Source organism: Equus asinus, chromosome 1, assembly GCF_041296235.1.
Source record: "Equus asinus isolate D_3611 breed Donkey chromosome 1, EquAss-T2T_v2, whole genome shotgun sequence".
NCBI classification, from domain to species: domain Eukaryota; kingdom Metazoa; phylum Chordata; class Mammalia; order Perissodactyla; family Equidae; genus Equus; species Equus asinus.
Genome location: NC_091790.1, coordinates 182,772,416 through 182,797,917, shown reverse-complemented (window position 1 = coordinate 182,797,917; position 25,502 = coordinate 182,772,416). Strand labels below are relative to the sequence as shown.

The window sequence follows — 25,502 nt, the reverse complement described above, 5'->3', positions numbered from 1 at the left end:
AGAAATGGAAGAGGTAAGACCTTGGGAACACTATGTTCGATGTCTACTCGGGTGTCACCTTCTAAATGACAGCACATACGATAAGATCAAGAAAATGTGCACTGCTTATATAGCAAGTTAACTTTTTTAAGCCTCAGTTTTCTCATTTGTGAAATGGCAACTGTAATGGTATCCACCTAATATGGCTGTGGTAGGATTAAATGAGTTAATCCACAGCACAGAATAAATACTCATTAAATAAAAGCTATCATTATTAGAGATTCAGACCTGGAATGAATACTGGAGAAACCTAATCCAAACCCCTCACCTCACTCAATGAAAAAACCCAAGGCCCAGAAAGGCCAGCTGACTTGTTCAAGGTTTAGTGACATTGGGGACAGTTTTTAGCTTTAAATCCAGTTCTCCAGACAGACACCCCGTTTGGGGCTCTGTTCGCCATTTTAGGGCTGCTGTGGCTCTAACACTCATTCTCTATGGAAACAGTGTTGTTATTTTGTTTTCTGAGTTTTAGCCCAGAAACTTCAGTGTTCGTTCATTCATCCAAGACTACTACGACTACTGAGTGTGACTCTGGGTCAGGCACTATTTTAGGCATGGTTACAGGGGTTCAGCAGCTGCAAGGCAGACAAGGTCCCTGCTCTCAGCATCTTACATCTGGTGACGCAGACAGTCAGTAAAAAACCGAATGAGAAATAAACTAGATAACTTCAGACAGTGGCAAGTGATATAAAGAAAATAAAAAGGTGACGAGAGAGCAATGGTAGAAGTTGGGAGGGTGGCAATCTCTTAATAGGGGCCATTCATGTTGGTTTCTTTGTAGCTTAATCTCTAGTAAAATGGCCTTGTAACACTGGTTCTAGCATATGCATATATGAATATGTATGACTACATGTGATAAGAAGAAACTATACAAAGTGGTATATCACTTTCTGAAAATTTTACTCTTGAGCAATCATATCAGAAATAAACACACTAATCATTAATGACTATCAGAAAGGACCTTTTTTTTCTGGTCTTATCTCCCTGGCTATTCTGGTGCAAATGGACGGGTTAAGGCAAAGGACACCAGAGGAATTGAAGCAGGATTCATGCCACTCTTTCAGGTGAAGTTCATTTCCCTGGCCTCTGGAGGCTGGATTCTTAGCCCTTGGCATCAGTGCTATGTGCCTCAAAATTCCTGCCCCAAGAACCAGTTCAGAGGATCAAAGAGCTATTATTAATGTCTCAGTCTAGGCCAATTGAGGGAGGGAATGGCAGTAGAGGCAGGCCACTCACCCCGCCATTCAGCCGCCCTGCTCCACAACAGGGCCATTGAGCAGGCGCCACAATAGAGGGCTGAGAAGAAAAGGCCGAAGGAAAGCATACAGAGTCCCCTCGCACAGACTCGGTCATTCATCACCAGGCAAGTGCCAATATCTGGGAACAGCAATCTCAATTTCTGCAAATCCTCCAACCTGCAACAGCTGCTAGTGACTCTGGTGGGCGGCTTTGCTGCTTATGCGAGTTTCCAATACCGAGCCCTGGCCCAGAGCCAAGTCGACATTGCTTAGGTTAGAGACACGCTGGCTGCAGAGAGCAGCAACAATGGACTTCACAGCTTATAAAGCAGCTTACAAAGGACTCCCGTGTATTTCAAAAAGCACTTCAGATAGCTGGTGAGAGAAGCTATCTTGCGCAAACGCGTTCAAGCAGTTTATTCCTAACCCACTTAATTCAAGGTTTCTGTCAGAAGCCGACGACACAGTGGAGGGAGGTGCAGAGAACCGCGAGAGGGCTGGATGGCTCGGCAGCTGGGGGAATGCAGCCAACCTCAGCCCCCTCCTCGGAGCCCCAGCTCAGCAGGGTGGTGAGAGACTGGCAGCCAACAGCCTTCACCTGGATAACGAACGCAATGAAAATAATGAAAGATTGTGGGATTCCTCCGCTCTTTAGTGAGCTGTTTGTCTCAACTGCTTCCATCATCATCGATAAGTAGCTTTTACAAATGTTACTGAACGAACACTGAATGCCATCGAGGTGCCTGCCACCATACAACCCAAAGACAGCTTCATCTGACTGCACAGGGGACACGAGCCAACTGCATCTCCTGCCCTGCTTTACTCCTCTGAAGTCTCCAGGGACCCACTCATCTCCTCCACACTATCCATGCTTGCCTTGGTAGGCACAGCTTTGTGTATGGAGAAGAATTTTGCCAGATACCATGCACGGAGACCAAAAGACTAGAAGAAAACACCGAGGGCTCAAAGGCCTGTGTTTGAAGCCTGGAACTCACAGTGAACACTGAGTGCGCCCAACACAGACCATATCCATGGAAGAAAAGAAATACAGAGGTAGGTAACGGCTCTTTATCAGTTTTGTCTCGCTCATCCACTTTTCAAAAGAACTTCATGAGTGCTTTTGTTTATGGAAAATGAAGCAATAAACACGTGAGGCAGAACTATCCCTGAACTCTTAGATGTTTAAATGGAAGGACCCCTCAGAGGACAACGGGCCTCTCACAGGGCTACAGACCCTATGTGGAGATCTGACTAATGTCTGTAGTACTTGTTGTGGGTTTCTTGACAACTTTTAATCAGCGGATTTCAGGGGAAGAGATTATTATAAGACTAACAGAAGCAAAGGAAATAGAGCTGTATCAAATGTGAAGTAGGATTTGGAACTGCTCAAGTGATACTATGTTGAAGGGAAAAATGGTACCACCACCCCAGCCCTCATTCTAATGGGTAAAATTTATTGGTGCGGGAATAAGGAACGAGTGTGATAGGGCAGTGTTTACTGTGAGGACAGCCTCATAGCATGAAATGGGTCAACATGAGAGTAGGCTCACAATGCGATTACCATGTAATTTCTTTTATTATTGTATGAAATGCCACATGCGGCAATGATACACCGTAATGGGATCCGGTTCTAAACTAACATATCATGTGTACTTGGATCATGAGTCTCAAATGCAACTCTTCATGTCTTGGTTATTGCAGTAGCTAAACAGCAGAATAGGGATGACATGGGAGACGACCTTTAGTGAGAAGGGAGGAAAATAAAAACTGTTTATATCAGTTGCAGAACTTCCGCACAGAATGCACATCTACTATTTCCAGTGTGACTTCCCTGGATTTTTCACGTTTGAAAAGTCAGAATTCACCAAAAGGAAGAGTCCCTGTGCCGGATCTCAGAGAACTACAATTTGAGATCACACAGAAATAGCACAATGGCACGAATGCAGACCTATCTACCAGAGCTCTGCTTTCTGCCCGACGCGTGCTGCCCGAAACCATCCGGAGACTAGCGTACGCAGAGCTGGGCACACCTAAGCCTAGGAAAGCTCCATTCCTACGGCCGTGATCCATGACCGGGCATTTCTGATTTGGTTCTGGTGATCCTGTTGCTGAAGTTACCATTTGCCAAGAGCAACAGTTCCCCCAAGAGGCCTTAACTACCGGCAACTCTTGCTTAAGAAGCCCACCTCTAACGTGGTATCTCACACTCTAAGTACGTGCTGTACTGTAGTGCAATCTAAACGTTTCTTGTCAAAAATAAGTTCCTTGAAGGTATACACTATTCCCCTTTTTCCTCATGCAGGGCCAGGGAATAACAGGTGTTAATAAATAACCAGGGGGGACTGGCCTGGTGGCGCAGCGGTTAAGTTTGCACATTCCGCTTTGGCAGCCCGGGGTTTGCCGATTCGGACCCCGGGTGTGGACCTACACACCACTTGTCAAGCCATGCTGTGGCAGGCGTCCCACATATAAAGTAGAGGAAGATGGGCACGGATGTTAGCTCAGGGCCAGTCTTCCTCAGCAAAAAGAGGAGGACTAGATGTAGATGTTAGCTCAGGGCTAATCTTCCTCAAAAAAAGAAAGAAAAAAAAATAAAAACAAATAACCAGGAATACAAACACAAGCAAGAACAAGTAGCTGTTACCATGTCTTCCCACCCACCAAACTGTGGAGAAGAAAATTCCCTCCTCTTTAATCAAAGCAGACTGCTGACCAGGAGCACAATGTGAAAGGGAAAGATGGCCACTCTATGCAATACGTCTATTTTGATACGATGGGTTGGTCTGTCATTAGCAGTTCCCAATCAGAAGCACTCACAAATAGGTCTAAACTTGGAAAAGATTAAAAAAACATTCCCTGTCAAACAATGAGAATCAAGAGTAAAAAGAAAAGAGACGAAAATACATCAGGGCCTCAGAGGAGTTATTTCTGCATTCCCTGCACATACGACATCATTCATGAAGAAGGCAATGGTACCAATATAGGATAAATGTCGTCTGCTCTAGCTTGTAATTTAAAATGCAAATGCTAATGAGCGAACTGGTGTTATCAGTGGAGTTAATAACCGCATGCCTAGCACAGGGGCTGCATCCAAAACACACACAGAGAAGAGACAGACACCATGTTCCAATTTAAAAATAAAAACACCCAAATTAACCCTAGAAAAATCACTCGCAGATGTACAGGCTCAGGAAAAGGAGGCACACCAGGGCAGGAATGGGAACTTCTCCACCCATCGTAGACTAAGCCGTCGATTTAAATATCTTCCTATGTGGAATGAAGGTAAGCATGGGAGCTACTGGGGTTTATTCAGGACTGCTACTGTAAAGCATGAGTAGAATAAGGGAAAACTACATGGAATCTGGAAAGCTCAAACAAAGTTTCTCCAAAGCCCACGCAGAAGCCTATAAGCCACCCGTGCAGGGAGCCATATGTTCAGAAATCAAAGGCCACTGAAGAGAGATGTAGATTCCATCTATTTTATCATAGGCAAAGGGAGGTTAAAAAAAACCCCAAACTTAAAAGGTGTGGATTAAGTGGGTAATTTAAAGAATGGGAAAAAGCTCTAATGATGAAAAAATACAACTGAGAATGCAGTTGTGTCTCAGATGCCTTCCAAATATGAAAGGAACTTCTGTGAATTGTTCTTGCTCCCACAGGGTCTGTGCTTGGCAGCCCAACATCAGAATCTGGTAGCAATCCCATGGCACTGAGACTGAGAGCAGCTCCTTGGGCTTCCTTGGAGCTCCTCAGGGATGGGATGCGAGGAAGTGCATTATGTGGCCAGTGGTCCCATCCAGTTCCTTGAGTGAAAACCTGTGGTGCCCCCTTCGGGACAACAGGAGGATGTACTTGGAATGGTTGTCCACACTGGGTACCTAGTGTGTTGTAATTCCCATGTTAGTGCCATTCATTCAAATTTTATACAAAGGGCCAGGCATAGACTCTGGCAGATCTAGCCCATCAGGTTGGGGAAGCTTCAGGAAAACTTTCTGAAAGGAATCCAAGGGAAGCAATGACCTGGGGCTTGGGGGCAAAGACAGGTTTTCAATGATGAGGAACTATTCTTTTTTTTTTATTTTAAACAGTCATATCTCTGTTTGAAAGGGGGATGTGAGAGGTGGTTCCCATAGCAACCAGGATTAAGTCTTACAGGCAGTATGCACTGCTTACCCTGGGGCTGCCCATTACCAGACTGCAAAACACTTCCCTTCAATTTCAAATTACTATGCCATTTATATGCCCTCTCCTGCATCCAGGTCCTGCCATTTTCTACTATTAGGCTGGCCAAATAGACACCCCCACAGGGCAGGGGTAGTGGCAAGTTGCCCAATCCTGGATGATGTTGCTTGCCATCATTACTACTAAACGGCTGCTGGGAAATGCCAATAGGTTGACTAGATGGCACTGAAAAATCCACACTGTAATGTATTTTTCTGAGAAAGCAACAAGAATGGAATTAGAACTGAGGTATTTGGGCACAACCAGAGACAGGTGCTGGAACAGAAAACCCTATAGCAGACAACAGCCATCAAATCTCTGTAAGCTTCTCATTCCTCTTCCACATGCCCACCAGGTGGAAGGCAGCCTAGATAACTTTTAAGAGACTCAGAAAGACCCTTAAAGTAGGAGAGGAGGAGGAGTGGAAAAGGAACCCTTGGTAAAAAGCTCACAGGTCTGACCTTTTTGTATCACTCTACAGGCTCTATTAACTCTGCAGGGAATAGGCCTATACCCTATCCAGGATACTTTTTCCTCTTGCCTCACCTATGTTAAAACTCAAAAGCAGCAGGAGTAAAAAGCAGTAGCAGAAGGCGTAAGTCAGAGGATGTAGGAGGTAGGGATTCTTTTCATTGACTTCTGACCTATCCATCCAGAGGCAATCAATGGGCCTAACATGTAACAGCCAAGGATAAACCAACATCTTTCTTTTCTTGACACAGAAAACCCAACTGAGATGGTGAGGGCCGAACATCCCAATGAGAAGGCTGCACCATCCTCAGACTGACTCCATAGGAGGTGGTGCCCCCACTAGGACTATCTTTCCCTCAGTTGCAGGAGTATCCAGAGAGGCTGGCAGAGAACTGCCATATGGGCCTTGCTGTCTGCCTCACCTCTAGGTCCCAGCATCGCACCCAGATAAGCAGGCCAGTCTGATGGAAATAATTAACTAGGAAGCAGGAGAGCAAGAATTCATCTTTAAGTGTTCTAGCTCCAAGGTCTGTGACTGCCATTAAACCATGCCAAACAAATCTTATTTTTATTGATGTCTTTATTTATTACTCTGTCTTAATCAAAAAAATATTTGAAATGGCTACTAAACAAATCGAATCACTACCTCTTTTACTTTGAAACACTCCATTACGTCCTGGAAGTCTCCTTTGATTCCTACTACTAGTCCTCAGGACTGGCATTTTTAGGTCTGTTACCATCCTGGTCACTCTCCTCTGATCCTTCTGGAGTGTGCTGATGTCTTTCCTAAAAGGGTGGTCCTCAGATACACCAGGCCTGCACTGGTCTGGGCTGAGCCAGCACGTGGCTCCCTCCTCTCCAGATCCTGTACTTCTGGGTTATGGACCAGGACTGCCTTAACCTTTTTGACAGTATCACAATATTTATTGTTATTGTTTTCTAAAAATCTGAGTTGTTTTCATTTGTATGGTATTTCAGCCATGTTTCTCCTACTTTTATCCTTCTTAAAAAATGTATTTTCTTCTTCATGTCTATACATTCTTTACTTCAGTAGACCCATCTTACTTTGCTTGAAGGCTAGAGCTCTATCTTATGCATTTCTATATTCCCAGCATAGTGCCCAGTGGAGATAAATTATTAAATAGCCATGTGATTGAATGACCCACAAGCACGATGAGGCTCATTCTGGGGAGATTCATGATCTAAAGATGGGAGATAATCAGGCTATAATCACAGGCTTGTCTTTCATCTATACGACTATTAGGTGATGGTAAGGTATGCCTGCAGCGACTGCGAGCTGAGGGCAGAGCACTGAATATTCAACGGCAAAAGAGCTGAGAAGGAGATTTTCATGCCCATACAAAAGCAGAGAGAAAAATGATTGATGAGTACATCCATGTCTTTTAGGCAACTCTTCCTGAGAACTAATGATACAGGCTAAGTTGTTTTGCCTAGACAAATCACACCCAGCCTGCCAAAAGAAAATGTTCCAGATCTTCCTGGATGCTCAAATGCCATCTCCCTTGGGAAGTCTTTTCTATTCCCCAGTTAATTGTTCTTTCCTCTGCACTCTCATGATATGTTGCCTATACTTTTCATAAGTCCTTTATGCTTTTCCTTGTTCAAGTTTTTCATATGGCTCTCTATACTACCAGACTAAAAGCTGTTCAGGAAGGAAGGAACAATCTTATTAATATATGTATCACCCAAATCTATCTGTCAAAGACTGCCTTTCCTATCCTGGGCTTGCAAAAATTTTAGCCTCATTAAAAAAGGCTCCCCAAACCTGTTTATTGTGCTAATAATACTTTCCAACAAGTGACCCTCCAGGACCTCCTGACACGAGCACAGTTTGTAGAATTCCCGTCCTGATAGCTTTTAGAAGTGAAGAACTAGAGCAGTCGCAGCCAAGTCTCAGTCACGCTGCCCATTTCCAGCAATGGGACCCACCTGGAAGCAAGTAGGCGGTAGAGAGAGAATCCAAGTGGCAAGTCCCAAGAGAAAGAACACCCCACTTCACAAATATCCATTAAGTTGCAATTCAATTAAAGCATCTGAAAGGAATTCGTAAGTACCAGCAGACCCTGTAATTGCTTAATTAACGATAGAAGCCCAGCAAACACAACCACAATAACAGCCTGATTCATTAGCACCTCAGTGATAGCAGAATGGGATTTCTCACTTAAACATATATTGGCTTTAATTGTGTAATTTGGTTAGGAACTGGTAACCAATGGGGATCCACCATTCTTGGGGCCAGGAGATGAAGAGAACATTCCTGTTCACATTCCCTCTTCTCTCTCATTTGAAGTTTTTGGTCTATTGAAACAGACAGTTGGTATTCCTATTACACTGGCTGGAGGAGAGACACTAAAGAGAAAGAAGGAAATGAGGTACTTTATTCAAACGCACTCAGGGTGGAAGGACGCACGGCCAAATTTTTAGTTTACCATGCACAAACCCACCACCAAAATTTATCAAACCTGGATACCTAGACCCTTCTCTCACTGCCTCCCTTGTCAAAATGCAGCTCTAGAAACGAGTTGCAATCAAAGAGAGAGAAAAAAATGGAAAAATATCAAAGGCAGGCACAAGGCAAGCCTCATTTTCTGGTCTTGTTTCATATGAGTAGGTAACTGGTTAATTATAAGTCACCTGCTGTGATCCACATGGGAACCCCCTGCCAGGTGGTTGCTGCCTTCTAGGTCGTTTGTACTGTGAGTGCCATCCAAGATGACTGATACCCACTCCCCGACCCTCCAAACCTCCCTCAGCCCATAATTCCTCATACATATTGCTGTCCCACTTTTAAGAACATGGAAATGCAAATGGGTGGGCTCATCCAGTGAGTTAGCAAAAGACTCCAAATACCTGATCTAAGACTACCTAGATTACTTTGCACTGAAACCTCAAATCATTATTGTCTTTCAATTCAGGCATGTGGTTTCCAGGCACTAACTTGATACCTCCTATGCTTAGCCAACAGGACGACTTCCTGAACTGTGCCTTCAGCATGACCCAGATACCCCAGAGCTAAGAAGCGAATTCAAAATAAGGAAATGTAACATGAAAGTCATAGCAATAAGACACACACTCCATGCCGACTGGAGCTAATAAAGAAAAATGTGAATCAAGGCCCAAGAGATTTGTAAATATGTGCCTCAGTATGTCTTTAGACAAGAAACTAAGTAAAATGTGACATATATGACAAGTGAAAATAAGCTAAAAGATTGTGGTTAAACTGCTTTTGTTCTCACTGAAGTATGGGGCTCACTAAATGCTAGATGAGGAAAAAAGATGCTTTTAAACAAATGTGGGCTGCCCCAGGATCTTGGCTTCCCCGCTAACTGAGGACAAGAATCACCTGTTATTGCCTCCAAGCCTGAAATAAGTATGCATAGGAGGAGGCCACAGCAGCAGGCGGAGGGACCTTGAACAGTCTTGGTTCTGATGGTGTAAGGTCACCTGCTCACCGATCAAACCTAAGCCAGGTGCTCAAAGGACTAAAGGGCAAGAGCTTTCAGGAGGCACTGACCTGTTAGCTACAGCTGACTTTGCCCAGCCCCACCTGCTATCCCATCTGACCAAGCAATCATTCCACATACAGGGGTGCAGGAACCGTGACAGAGAGGCCAGCTGGCTCGGGCCAAATGCCACTCCCTATCAAGCTGTGGGGCCGTCTGCCCAAAAAAGGCCACATAAAAATGGAAAATGTCCAGCCTACCTTGAAGTCCAGAGGGCTCTCCAAAAGGCTGGGACTAATGAGAGTAGCATATATGGGTCTGCTGAACAATTCTCTGGACTTTTCCCTTGAGAATCACAACCCAAACTCCCCTCCTGGCTGCCTAGAGACATCATTTCTAGCAGAATGCCTGTGTTACATGGTGTAGAACACATCCCACAGATACGCAAAGCTGTGCCACGAGTGCCATCACTGTCCAGGCAAACGGCTCCACAACGTGAATACTGTGTCTGTGTCTACACTCACATTCAGCTTTGGAGTTGGTCCCAGAGGGCCAGGGAGCCCATCTCTTTCTAAGGATACTCCCTCCACGCACGTTCTGCATCCATCTCATTCATTCTATCTCCTCTAGGTCACCATTCTATTAATCATTTACTTGCGTCCTTTCTTAGTTCCCGCTACTTAGAATTCAGACCAGTGCTTCTCATGTTCCCTATGATATTTTCTCACTTCATGCTTTGTATATGCTCATTTGCTAAGAAGATTTTGTTGAGTTTTACATTCCATAATTGGTATTATGAAAACAATTGGTATATTGAATAGCTTTTCCAAATATACATGAGACGTTCTGCTCCAATCTTGAATAAGAATTACAGCTATAAAAGTACTCAAGATGCTGACATTCTTAGGATGTTACCTTGACCCTTCTGCTTTCACTTTTCTGCACTCCTTTTCCATTCTGTTAGATTTCTGTGAAGAGCAGTCTATCTTTAATGCTGTTCCTTATTTCTCACATTTACTCCCCAATCACCTATAATCTGCCTTTAGCTGAATCAACTCTGGTGAAAATGCACTGACAGAGGTTATCTGTGTCTTACTAATTGATAAATAGTACAAAATCATTCACTGTTTTTACCTACTTGATCTTCTAGGTAAAATCAGACACTGCTGACTCCTCAGAATTCCTTCCTCCCTTGGCTTCCAAAAGATGAGTCTCTCCGGATTCTCCATCTAATCCTCTGACCACCAAGTGACTGTTCCCAAAACCTAGTCTTAGTTTTGTGTTGCCCTTGCTGGCGGACATCACCATCTGCCCATCACACAAACTTTAGACGCATTACTTCCTCTCCTGCACTCAACATCAACCCCCATCCCTGACCAAAAGAATCCAGTTATTTCCTGAACTATCAAGTCTTCCGCTAAATACTGTTCCAATCTCTCTTCCTCTCCACCCTAGATTTCAGGCCTCTATCCCCATGCTTCTTAACTGCTCTCACAGCCTCCAGCCTCCTTTATTCCAATGTATCCACCAAAATAAACTTTCTTAGCACAAGTATGAACACGTCGCTCCCCTGCTTAATACCTTTAGTGACTCTGAGTGTCCACAGTATATTCCACGGGAGAAAGGCTAGCTTCTACCTGCATTTCCAACCTCATCCCACCCCACCTCCCCTCACTCTCTATACTCCACCAATACCAAAGTGTTCGTGGTTCCTCGCACACACCAGGATATATCATACATAACTCCACAGCTTTGTACATGCTGTTACCTCTGTCTAGAATGTTCCTCTCCTTCTCCTCGTCCCTTTCCATCCCCCAACATTGCAAATCCCTATTTGTCCTTCAAAACAGAGCTCAGATATCGGCTCTTCAGGGAGACAATCTTTGATCCCCACCTAAATAACCAACCATTTCTTCTCTAGGCTATTTCTGTGCCTTGTAGATAATTCTATCATCTCACTTAGTGCCCAACATTGCAGTTTGTTTACATGCCTGTCTTCCCTCTAGAGCTTCCCGAGACCTAGGACCGTGCTGTACCAGGATGCAGAGTCCTTACTCCAAAGTCAGAGGGGAAAGCCAGTAGCCTTCCCTTCAGTGAACGCTGTGCTTAGTCAGGAGGAGGATAGAACAGCTCCCTTTCTGGACTTCTTTCCATTAACAGATAGCTCAGTCTCCATGGGACAGTCCTAGCCATGTGCACACACTGCACAACTATGCTGTTCCATAGAAGAGTTAAGGAAAGCTCTAGTTATGAATTTGCTAAGTCTTTGTGAGAGAAAGGGGAAAGAAACATTTAATGATGATTTACTTTATGGCAGAGTGGTTCTGAACCCTTTACACATCTCATTAAACCCTCACAAAAATCCTGAGAGGCAAGGAACTCTCCAGTTAACTGACGTGCAAACTAAGACTCAGAGTAAAAAACTTCCCTAAAGTCACCTGCTTATACAGAGTAGGATCATCATTCAAACCGAGGTCTGCTTTCTCTCATGACTTTTCAATATCCTGTATCCTTGCCAGGTTTCCAAAGAAACCAGAAGATGTATAACACAACAGTATAGTAGGGCAGGAGAAAAATGTAAAAGCTTGTATTTTTACCACGTGTTTGCTTCTGTAATCTATCTTTCAGAATGGAAGTTAACTCAGGCGATGCTTTTTGAATTGCTAAGCTTAGAATAATGTCAAGTACACAGAGGGACTGGCTAATGTGGCATCGAGTGATCAGACTGCTCGTGTTTAAGCAAGTTATAACCAGAAGGGTTCTACAGGAAAACCTCAGCCGAGATCAGTCTGAAGCTCTAAGTCAGCTCCATTCAGGTAGTTCTGACTTTAGAAGCCAGAACTTCAATGTTTTTGTTCCCATACAGATGTGTGGCCAAGTTCCCCAGAATGAATAATACTGTTTCTCTTCCCCACCTCTGGGATCAAGCACTACACCGCCAAAAGGACGTTTTGCAGGTATAGAGCAAAGGATGAGCTGAACATATACTTCAGACTCTGTAACAACAAGAATTCACAGCTAAGAAACTTCTCCACTACGGAAATCTTCAGAAGGGCACAAATGGCTCCATGAAAGGACTCTCTCACCCAATGCTACGCTACCCCTCAGTTTACTATAACTCACATTTGCAGAAACAAAACCACAGCCCTCTAGTAAGGTGTGGGTTTGTTGCGGCCTTCCTTTTCTACAGCTGCCCCTGAGCTTCCTGTCATACGTCAATTAGTCTCTTCAGAGAGCGCACAGAGATGTGCAATGATTATTAACTTCTTAAGAATGCAAGAGAGCCTCACTGATAAGATGGCCAAACGGCAGCAGCAGTGAGCTTCATGGTCATGTGTTCAGTGAGTGATTTATCTCATGTAACAAACCATTTAGTTGGGGCCTGAGGGAGACCCTTATCCAGAGGAGAAACTATCGGTGTCTTCTAGGACAAGGAGGCTGAGGCAATCTGGCAGGGGACAGCAAGCATGGCTCCTGTTTCTCTTCCCCTATGGCCAATTCTATTCAAGAATTCAATAGAAGAAGTGCTGAGGCAACAAGACAGCCTCAGAAAAGGAACTGTGCATTGAGAGAACACAATGGAATATGCCCTTTGTGAGTGAGCGAATGTTTGTGTGTACAGGGGTGGGGTGCAGGGTCGTGAAGTAAAATGACACTCTCTCAAAGACCACGTCTCTGTGAAGTACTGAGTAGAAATAAATAACCATTATTTGCCAGCAGGGAAGAAATGAAGCAGTTTGCTCCTTGACTGCATAAATGTAAACCGTTCAAAGAGCACAGTTCATATGTAGTCTTGCTGGTTTGTGAAATATTAAGCTACTGGAAAAGATAGGACAAGAAAGACGTACATTCAGTCAGCAAAAAAGGAGGAAGGCTTGCCCTAGCATGTCAACCTTAGTGCAACAGAGAGCCTACTACAGATGCATGAGCCAGGGAAGGTAATGTCATGTCTCGGGTTTCATAAAAGATATGGATCCTAATGACATTTGAAAAGAATAAAAGAGAGACAAATGGCACTGCTGGGGAACAACAAGGGCAGGGTGTGTCAGCAACTCTGTGGCCTGCCCGCAACTAGCACGGCAGGGGTGGTCTATTCCAATGGGAAACACCAACTGTGAGAATTCCATCGTCAGTATTTTTCTACGTCTGCAATTCCCTTCACTCAGGCTGTGTGAGGATATGTGCTGTCTTTTAAGCTACTCTACACTCTACGTCTTGTGGTTGGTGGAAATGAGGACAGGAAAGGGCCAGTGCTGGGTCTGCAGCGACAGAGGGAACTAATCTAGGAATCTTGTGTCCACGTCTCAAGTACAGATTACAGCACCGACACAGGCTCCAGGTCCCCTCTAAAACACAGGGGAAAGGAGGGCATGTGACATCCAGGGATGACTTCTGAGCTCCAGGAAGAATTTTCAGAGTGACACGTAAGACTTACCTGCAAGCAAGAAGGTGATAAGGCAAGTTTCCTTTGGCAAATATAGCTTGAGACGAGAACCACTGAAGACATATTCCACCACAGCTTCAGAACGACCTGCTCGCTGAAGGAAGGGCAGAAACTGTTTTGCTTTTTGGGTATCCTGGTGGAGAAAAGAAGAAAAAAAAAAATCATTAGAAAAGTAATGGAATCCGGGGAAATGTTTCTTTCTCTCTGGTCTAATGCAAAAAGCTTAGCAGACTGCAGGAAGCTAGGCAAATCACGCTATAAAATCAGACATTTCTGAAACCATGACATGGACAAGATACTCGTGTGACTTTCAGAGAAAAAATATAGTTAATCAAAGGTTTCCAGAACATTCTCATTGACTTTCTGCTCCGTTCAGTTACTAAGCATTCATTGGATACACAAGTTAGGAAGGTGCTTTGAAATGAGAATTTCACTCCTTCTCTGGGATGGGAAAAAGCTCCTCTTCCTTATACATAAAATTAGGGGGAGAAAACCAAGACTAACCTTCTAGGGAGGTTAATTTAATCTTAGTTTTCATTAAAAACAAAAACAAAAAACAGTGATTCCCAGGCTGTGTGATATAACCCCTAAAGCCCTTCTCCAGGAAACCCAAAGTAGTTAATCTTCAATCTTCGACAGGTCATGTAGATTCAGAGCTCACTGTTTCTTAATGAGAAGAAGAGCGCAGCCCTTCTCTGGATGCCAGTACAGCAAGCCCTGTCCTACCTGCTTTTCAGGGATGAGCCAGGACCTGGGGCACACTGCTCCTGTTCCCAGCCTGGGAAATCTGTACCAGCAGGACACGCTCCATGGGACCAAGACCACAGCACGTCAGCACGAATATTATAGAAACCATAAAACACGTGAAAGTGCATAGCACTTTTTAAACTTTTTTCACATCTCTCCAGAGTACCAAATCATGGACATTTCGAACCTCAGAGCTCTCAGCTTCAGAGGAGCTAAGAGCCCTCAAATCTTTTCAGTCTCTCAAGCTAATTAAACAGATGATAGAGTAAGCAAGCATCAAAATATCACATCACATGTGCTGGGAGAATAGTCTCTGGATGTCAGAATTTCTGAGATTTTCAGCCCAGCCAGCAGAACTGTAAACTCCCTCTGAGGACAGCAAGCTCTGCACACTGTCCTGACTCCTGCGACACAAGCAGTCTGCACTCCGCCAAGCTGTCCCTTTCTTACTCTGCTCCTAGCAACAGAGCTATTGTATCTAAACTAATGCACATTAGATAATGAAAATTTAACAAGCCATCTAGTATTTGAGAGTTTTCACAGCAGCCAAAGAGGCTCCTCTCATTCAGAAGCTGTGAGGTAGGCTGTGATGAAAACAATATTTATAGTAATGAGATTCATCCTTCCCTTCAAACAGATTCTCAGAGAAAAGGAGAGACAGTCATCCATTCTCAGCGTCTCTAATGGCACACTGGGAAAAGGTACGGTAACAATGAGCTTTAGTGGGTTGGAAACTCCCCCAATGAACACTTAAGCCACACATATTCCACAGACATACAGCGGGAAAATGCCTTCCTGGCAGTTGGCTGAAGTCCAGAACAGTCAAGCAAGACAAATGCTCCATGGGAAAGAAAGCACTACCTGATTAAAATCCTTCTGCCATACTAGTCTAAATCTGGGACATTATTCATGAGCGGAGCCAGTAAGTCAACAACAATTATCAAATTGATTACGGCAAATCGTGAGGCAACTTAATGTCTCTGAAGAGAAGGCCTTTTCCCTCAAGACCACAGTAATCTATATTTTTCAGAAACAGACTTTTGCTCATTGCTGTCTTCTGGATGTATTTATCAGAAAAAAAGATGCTTATAGGAATATAACAGCACACACACACAGGTATGCCTTTAATGTTAATACTAAAAAGGAAGCTACAGCAAACTCGCATCCTATTTTGCTAACGATTACCTACTTTGTCAAGAGAGAGATGTACTCAGACTGAGGATCAAAGAGAAGCCAAGGTACCTTACTGTTAGCCATGTAATAAAAATCAGTAGATGTTCCTGACTCCTCCTAAAGTCTCAATCTACAACTTAACAGTGTCCTATTCCAGAAACAACATATGGGAAGACAGCAAAGAGAATGTGACAAGCCATTGATTATGACAAAGATTAGAAGTGAAAGCTAACTATGACAATTGAAGGCATAAAAGCAAATTTTAAAAGCCTACCAAAATTGACCATGTTTATTTCCACAGGCAAAATTGCTAGATAAGACATGGAGCTCCCCATCGTCTTGAGGCAAGTGTTCCAAAGGCTTGGAGAAGATGATATGCCTATGGACCATCGGTTAAGGGAAAAGATGGAAATTTCATCCAAGTTGATAGTTTTTTAGGAATAGAAATTCTTACGAAGTCAATTAAATTAAATGTAATCACCAAAAGATGTCAGCTCTTTCAAATCTCAGTCACAGGCAGACAATGGTGTCTGTCTTTCCTTGTCACCTCAAGTGCTTCTTTTGCTTGGCATGTTCCTTTTCAATACAAAAATTCTTGAAACCTTTAATATTTGTTTCAGTGGCTCATGTGAAAAGACTGGTAAGGCAGACTGACAAGTTCCCTCAGGTGTTGCAGCCATAAATCATTTTCTGCTAATTTAGCTATGGAAATTATTTATTTGGGGAATTTTGATTATATTACTATACAATTGACTAACTGTGGTTAAACAATTTGCCTTCCAAAGAGCCTGTGAAAGTACAGCAATGTGCTTCAGTCTCTTACACTCATTTTGAAGGTTGTAACAGTAAATAAATAAGAGAAAACTTGATTACGAGAAAGAGTGTAACAGAGACTAGTTTAAGCCCTAGTGAGGCGTAGAAGATGCCAGGAGGATCTTAAGGATGGCAAAGCAATAAAGTTCAAACGATATTATTAACAAGATATTTTAAATTCTTTTCCAATAGTCTTGAAGCAGGACCTGCTGAGATTTAGTGAAATTAAAGAAGTCTTTATAACTTTACGACTCCAATATATATTTTTAAAATAAAGGTTAAAGGCCTCAGATTTAAAGAGAGAACAATATTGAGATGTAAGACACAGGACACTCATCTCAAATCATCCTCAGCTTTTCTACATTGTGGCTTATTTACATGAGGTCTGGGAATCTGTTTGCCATAGTTACCTGGTACCACACTGGCTCAAGGCTTTGAGAATCCAAGTAGATAAATTAGCTAGAGTTTGCTGTTTTCTGTACCAATATTCCTCTCCACTGGTATAAATAATCAAGAAGCAACTATACTTTTAAGCAGATAAGTCTTTTATGTTGCACTGGTAGTTTTCACATTACCTGTGCTCCAAAACAAACCATACATAAGTATTTTCTTGCACTCCTAGAAAAGCTAATTTAAGGTTGCATTAGCTACATTTAACCTGCTATTGTGGATGGCCATCTCTTTAAAGAATGTTTCTGCCTCCTCAATGCACCTTGAAATTGAGAAGGTAATGATGCAACAAATGTGCCTGGGGTGACTTCATTTCAAAGGATGTTAATATCTATACCTCAAATTTATAGGAACGGGGTTTTGAATGACCATGAAGAAAAGCAGGATGATCCTTAGGGAGAGGGAGAGGTTATAAAGACACCTTAATTATATACTCCTACTCTGCCTCACTTCTGGCTTGTAAGGACAAACCTCTTCCAAACGTGGGCATAGGTGTGAATGCCTTTAAGAAATCCCCTACAGCAGTCAGACTGCAACTTATCTCTATTAAGTACCTGGCTGTGTAGGCAAATACAGTGTAAAATAATTGAGTACAATGAATTACCAAATTTGGGAGAGTGGGAAAGCTGGGGGTGGGGGCTAAGAACAGGGGAAGCAGAATCCTTCTGTGGCAGACAGAGGACAGAGGTTCACAAGAACACTACTGAAACAGTCAGGTCGTCTGCATCCTAGAAGAGCAGAACTTACATAAATCAAACTTCTCTGAATTCCGGAACAGAATTCACTAGATGTCAGTTTATACCAAGTGTTAGCAAAGTGAATTCTATGAGTTTCCCACTGAAAATACCCATACAGCAGGCATTAACATCGTTACAACTGGTGAGAGGCAAACACCACGGCGCATAAAACAGCACAGGGAAATGGGACTCCAGTAAACCTATCAGTTAACAATTAACCACTTAGGATTATCGCGGGCAAGTCTCAAACAGGAACTGTTAATAATGAGGCTCACTAATTATTTCTCATCATCACAATCACTCTTTGATTAACATCATAGGAAAAAGAACTAAAAACAAATCCACGCAGAGGCTTATTATGGTACCACGGGGGTACTCCACCAACTCTTGAAAAACTGAACTTGAAAGAGGCCCATCAAACCTGATGAAGATTCCTGGAGGTACAGCCATGTCCCACTGCCCACTCCAGCAAACCAGGAAGGTTTCTGCCCAACAAGAGCTGACCATCCTGTCTCTACGGGGCTGAACGGAAGCTAAAGGACTCCAGAGCACAATGCTGTCTGAGTCCAACCAATCTTAATATTGAAGCAGCAAAATCTGTGTGGACAAGAGGACAGATACAGAGAAGAAAAGGAGCATCATCATCAGAACTAATAGCTAAGGATACTGAAGCACACACACTCACATTTAAGGTGCATTGTGATAACTCATCGCCAAGGTTATCTATCTTTTTTTCAGGGCTCTGCAGACGAGCAGAATCACTTCTGCAGTTACGTGGAAGACAAATCATAACTATATCCCCTACCAGAAAGGCAAAAAAGTCATCCATTACTCCACACTCTTCCTCCTTTCCACAGCCCGGGCGATAACGGCCCCAGGTGACATTTTAATTCACAGAATGAGTTTATGATTCTCTGTGAGGAATCAGCTGCACAGTAAGATAATCTCTTGAAATAAATGGGGCTCTGGGGGGAGATACTTGGGAATGCCCTACAGTTCCAGCATTACCACAAAGCACTTAAAAATTTGGAACTAGGGGCCGGCCTGCTGGCGCAGTGGTTAAGTTCGTGTGCTTTGCTTTGGCGGCCTGCGGTTCGCCGGTTCGGATCCCAGGCGCGGACCTACGCACTGCTTGTCAAGCCATGCTGTGGCAGACATACCACACAAAAAGTAGAGGAAGATGGGCACGGATGTTAGCTCAGGGCTAATCTTCCAAAAATGAAGTGAACATAGGAGAGAACCCTAGAGAAAAACACTCTGGCTGAAAGACAAAAAAATTACAAGGAAACAAACAAAGGTGCTGAAGTTAGGCTCTCAATTATCTTTAAGTGTTGCCAGTAGTTCAACAGTTTCTCACAGTTGACTTAGTTTGCAGAGCACCTCCCTCAGGCCTCCAACGTGTCAGTACGCAGGAGAAATCACGTTTTAGGCGCAGGGCTGTGCTCCCGGGAGGACGAATCAAGAGGACATTTGCAGAAGCACTAAGACGGAGAAAGCCCTGGGCTTGGGAGGCTGGGATTCTAGTCTGTGGCGCCCTCACCAGAGACCTTCCATTTTCTTCCCTGACTCTATGCCTTTACCAATTATTCAGGGAGGATGGCCTGGCTAAGCAAAGTTTCCAAACTTGCAAGATAAGGACAGACTGAAGGGCAGAATGAGCAAGCACGCTACTCTTCCGCCACTGGAAGAAGGAAGCGGCACAGCATGTCAGTGAAAGTGCAGCTTCATGTCCCAAATACGGAGGAGAAAAATTTCTCTGCAATCAGACTTGGACCCCCAGAATATGGTCTGGCCTTCATCTGTAATTACCTCTAACTGGAAATAACCTAAATCTCCCACAAGAGGGGAATGGATAAACAAACTGTAGCCCACTCACACAATGGAATACTACTCTGCAATAAAGAGAAGACAGGCAACAGCATGGGTGAATCTCCACCGCATGATTCCATTTATATGACAATCTTGCAAAGGACAAACTGTAAGGACAGACAACAGATTAGTGGTTGCTAGGAACTAGGGAAAGGCTGGGAGTTGATTCCAAAGGGAACAGGAACTTTCTCAAACATCGAAGCAGCTCTATTACCTTGACTGTGGTGATGGTTACATGTGTACATGGTTCTCAAAATGTACAAGTTTATAAAAACTCAGAATTATATACTAAAAATGATATCTTTCTATATATAAATTATACCTCAATTTTAAAAATAAACAAAAAAATTGGCCTGGATAGGTAGACTATGCAATATTTTCATTTTTAACTTAAGAAAACTTTTTTCCCCAGTTAACTAATTTATAAGTAGCTCAGAGAGAATAAGTTCAAAATTAAGCACTCAGTTTTAGACAAACTACTTTAATCTAATTAGCTATTCAATTAGTATTAAAGTATTTTAAAAATTCAAGCAGAAAACAGATGAGAAATCATGGGGTTAGAAGAGCACAGAAAAAAAAAATTCTGATCAATTTCCCAAAAGCAGCATAATAAAGTATCAATTCTTAGGCAACGGCTGAAGGAAAGCATGATGCCATCCTCAACTGGCTATACAGAGGAAAGGTTTTGTCCAAATAAAGAATAGACTACTACTAAGTACATATGCCTATTGACATTTCTTTTCTAGCTTGAAATAAAATGTGATATAGCTTAACACGAATAAAACAATATCCAAATCTCAATCAAATGAAAATGCTATAGAGGAGCTCAGAGATTATTCTTTGATTGAATGACTTTCAGTTTCCTAAATTTAACCAGCTGAAATTATGCTGTGAGAACCATTCAACTTAACCTTTAGAAATGAAGTCATTGCCTTTTAGTGGAAAAATAGGCATTTTATTATCAACAGGAAACACAATGCCCTTGGCTTATTCTACAAGACTTTTTTTGTACTGGTAAATTCAGCATAGAATGTGCAGATGATGGCATATTTGTGCCTCATATAAAAAGATTCTGTAGAAGCAGGTATGATACACCAGGTTACAATGAAGTGCCACCTATACAAGTCCGCGCTCCTCCTACCTGCAATCATCGTTCTCTAACGTGGAGGAGATGCAGCCCACCAGGCAATATCCCTCCTCAGGTCTGCAATCTACACAACTATCTGAAAGTTATGGCTGATAATCTGGGGGGTACAGAAAAGTTTCTGCAAATAAATCCCATCTTCTTCCCAACCCCTCACTTCATCCCAAACTGTCCCCTTTCCCCTTTCTCTATACTCTAACTTCCCAAAAGATTTTTACAAACTGTTAAATTGATATTTGGTGTTTATAAAATCATGATTTTATAGCCTGTGGCCCTCCCTGGAGCACTTCCATCCTCCTGCTGACTTCGGTACGCTGGCACGTGAGGCCTGCTACACAACAGATGTCCTGGGCCTTCCCTTCATCACGACCCTGAAAATTCCCTCGTTTCCTTTTCCTTTTTAAGAAACATCCTGTTCTTATTTCGTGGAGAAAATGTCTTATCTCTCTGAGGTCAGATAGTAAATATAAGATCCCTTTTGTAGTTTTATTCAAGAGAAACACTATCCTATTCATGAGAACTTGAAATCTAATTTTTATCAAATAAACAATTAAACTGATAAGAAAATAGTTAAAGATGGCATTTCTATTTTCAACTGGTAAAGAGAAACACAACCAATGACATCATGAAAAGACCATTTAGACTTTTAACAACTGTGCTGTTAGTTTTCTAAGAATCAAACAATGAATCTTTATAGGAACACCACAATACACATCTTGGACATTCCAGAAAAAGGATATGACATTGGTCTAAAAACACAGCATACACGTGGTATGTGACAGTGAGAATACGGAACAAAGGACATCGACCAGAGTCTACAACTTTGGATATCAATTACAGGCTAGATGAAAAAATAACTTACAAGATTGAAGTACTATTTTTTCTTTAGAAGTTTTAGATCAATTTTTATCACTTCCAAAGTCTCAATAGGCAAGAGGTAAGAATTTATTACAGAACCAGAAAATGGCTTGAGAGATAATTAAAATAATATGTGCAGAGTAAAGGATTTAAAAGACGGTCTGATGAAGCACAAGTTTTCATTTCATGGGCAAATCAAGAACTCAGGGCAAGGAAATTGATGTCATGCTAAACTCTGCCCCACCTGAGATAGGAATGCAACTTCAGAAAAAGATGGGAAGGAAAAAAAAAAAAAATCAAGCAACCTGTGACGTAAAATTGACAAAAAAAAAGTTAAAAAAGTTTAGATGACTAAAGTAATCTCAACGCCCCCTAAAAGTACTTTGAACATTCCTTTTTGCCTGCAGACATACCAATTTAGATCCAATAAATCTTAAGTAAAAGCTTTTATTATGTCTGATTAGTTTTTTTTAAAGACCTACATTTTTAAAAAGTAAAATAGATAAATACAAAACTAGGAGGATAAAGTTCTAGTTTTTGAAACATGCAGAAAAATGACAACTATTATGGTAGACATACCAACAGAAGGCGGTCAGTGTTTTGAAGAATAACAAAAAACAAACTAAAAATCTAATCATTTTACTCATTAAAGATTTACAGAATGATGATGTTAAAAAAACTATCATTATCCTATGGCCTAAGTTTCTACTTTATGGAATTGTTCTAAGAAAATAATTACGGACTATGATTTAGCTAAAAGAATCAATGTTGTTTATGAAAGGAAAAAACAATCCAAATAACCTAAATATTCAGCAATAGAAGGCTGATTAAATAAAATAAATTACAGTATATAAGATAGAATACTAGGCAGACACAAAAAGTGAGGTTCAAAAAGAATTTTCATATGGAAAAATACAATTAAGTGGAAAAAGCAATTAAGCACCAACAATGTGCCAGACACTGTTCTAGGCACCGACTGTATAAGAATAAAACAGAGAAAGCCTCTGTCTTGAAAAAAATCTTACATCACTGGGGAAAAAAAAATTTTGGTGAATAGATGTATTTTTACTGAAAGACTCCTGGCATAGTAGAATAGATAATTTTATTTTCTTCTTTTGGCTTATTTATATTTGGCACACTTAAAAACAAAAACTGACAGAAAATTTGTGGTAAAAAATGTGTAATTTTTTGTTATAAAAGAAGAAAATATATTAACATTCAGTGCTGATTCAGCTTTGTCCAGATAAACTCACAAATTATTCAGGTCAGATAACTGTCTCTCCAGTATTTTGGAGACAAATTCAACATTCTCCAGAGTGAATTAGTTCTTTATAATTGTCCTCTATATTTTGAGATAAATATTATGGACACTGTAATAAAGCCTGTAAACTGATTTGGAAGACATCTCGACCTGAAATTGTATGTGAAATTTGCTCCATGATTCGTTCAAAAACAGCATTAAGCACAGTGCTTTATGGGACTGATGACATCAAACTAAGTAGCCCTTTTCATAAGGAATAAAAGTTTAACTTAGATAATAATGGTTCAGAGCCAAAAAGAGTGTTGACAATAGTATGATGTGAGAATAAGAAAAACGTGTTGCTAGTAAAGCAAGCAGCATGATGTAAAGAGCCCCAGGTCAGGCTCAGAAATTGATTTAATAAAAAGTACCCAGAATTCCATGCATACATGAAATATATGTGATGACAGGCATAAGCCATAAGGAAACTACCCTTATAGAAAAAAGCAGTTAGAAATGTAGTGTTTTGGGTGTATTTGGGAATTCTAATTCTTCCTTGAAGAAAAATATAGATTTAACCCTGCTCCCATCTAGTGACTTTACAACTCTGCTATGATGTACTCATCTGTGGATACTGTATGGGGTTCTTGAAGTGAGACTCTGAGGATCTAGCCTATCAATGGAAAAGCATGTACCCCAGAACACATGCGTGACGGCAGAGAATTCAGACAAAGAGTTTTGGTCAGATAAGAGAAGAAATTTGTTTTTTTCAACCAAGGATGGCAGATCATTGTCATTTCTTTCTCCACCAGTGAATATGTAATTAATGGAAGCTCTGAAGATTTCTCACTCATTGAAAACTACATAGACACTATCATTACAGACATTTATCCATTTACTATCAGGAAACTCCCAAAACTGAAGGTACAGAGATGTAAGACATAGTTCCTGGGAATAATCCATTTGGGAAGACATCTAGCTTTCACCTTCCACCCCTTCATTCCACAAAAACTGCCCTAATTAAGGTCACTAGTAACACATATTGCTGAATCCATTGGACAGTTCTCAGTTTTCATCTTTCTCATCCTGGACACAGCAGAGTGAATTCTTGTGTTGTGAGACTCTCTCTTCTCTTAGTTTCTGTGATGTTTCTCTGACATCTCAGGAAGCTCCTTTCTAAGTTGCTTTGGCTGGTGACTCCCCATCTATATATGACCTTTAAATTTTGGAGATAAAGGGGCTGGCCTAGGGACTCTTCTCTCTTAATATTCTCTGTGCAATTTTGCAACTCACATATATATGCCCAATAGTCCTAAATTCATGCATGAAGCCCGGGCTACTTTCCTGGGCTATGAAACTTTTTTTTTTTTTTTTTTGAGGAAGATTAGCCCTGAGCTAACTACTACCAATCCTCCTTTTTTTTTGCTGAGGGAAGACTGGCCCTGAGCTAACATCCATGCCCATCTTCCTCTACTTTACACGTTGGACACCTACCACAGCATGGCTTTTGCCAAGTGGTGCCAAGTCCACACCCAGGATCCGAACTGGCGAAGCCGGCTGCCGAGAAGTGGAACATGTGAACTTAACCGCCGTGCCACCGGGCCAGCCCCGCTATGAAACATTTGAATGGCTCATGTGTACCTCAATTTTAACTTGTCCAGAAATTCCTTTCCTCTCAAATCTGTGCCACCAGTGTTTACTATATGGGAAAAGCAGCAGCACCAACCAGTTATTTGTACTCAGACTCTTAGGATGCTCACGTATGACACCTGGTTTCGTTCCCCTTCCATGACCCTTGATGAAAGCAATGGCCAAATTCTACCAGTTCTACCACAAAATTAGGTCTTAAATTTATCTTCCCACATCCACTGTCACAACTCTAGTTCCAGCCATTACTCAGTCCTCCCCTACCCAATGCCCCAAAACCACTCTTGCCTCAAGTCTATCACCACGTGGCAGTCAGAATGAGGAGTGGGATATACATATATAAAAAGCTGACCTAATTATTCCACTCCCTTGTCAATGATTTCTCATTGCTCTTCAGGCAAATTTCAAAATCCTTATTAAAGACTACAACACATAAATGTTTCAATCATTCATTGTCTTCTTTCTTTCTTTTTTTTTTGAGGAAGATTAGCCCTGAGCTAACATCTGCTGCCAATCCTCCTCTTTTCGCTGAGGAAGACTGGCCCTGAGCTAACATCCGTGCCCACCTTCCTCTACTTTATATGTGGGATGCCTACCACAGCCTGGCTTGACAAGCAGTGCTGTGTCCGCACCTGGGATCTGAACTGGCGAACTGCGGGCCACTGAAGCAGAACGTGCACACTTAACCCCTGTGCCACTGGGCTGGACCCTCATTGTCTTATTTCTAATCATTACCCTAACATAACAGCAAAACTGGCCTTGCCTTTGGAACCCAAGAAACTTTCTACCTCAGGACCTTCCTGCACATAGTTTTATCCTTCAGCCCTGAACAAGATCTTCAACTAAGTCCTTCTTTAGGCCTCATTTTAAAATCACTTAAAAGACTTTCTCTGACACACTGAATAAGCTATGGCCCTGACTATACACCCTCACAGGACTCTGTACTT

At 42.0% G+C, this 25,502-nt stretch overlaps 1 protein-coding gene across 2 annotated transcripts in view; it reads right to left on the bottom strand.

Moving 5' to 3' along the window:
• Window positions 1-25,502, bottom strand: part of SND1 (staphylococcal nuclease and tudor domain containing 1) — a 407,603-nt gene that overhangs the window by 135,927 nt on the left and 246,174 nt on the right. For both annotated transcript variants that reach the window (XM_070512822.1, XM_044754776.2), the window contains one exon: window positions 13,869-14,010. In XM_070512822.1, coding sequence (XP_070368923.1) covers window positions 13,869-14,010 — 142 coding nt within the window. The remainder of the gene's footprint in view (window positions 1-13,868; window positions 14,011-25,502) is intronic.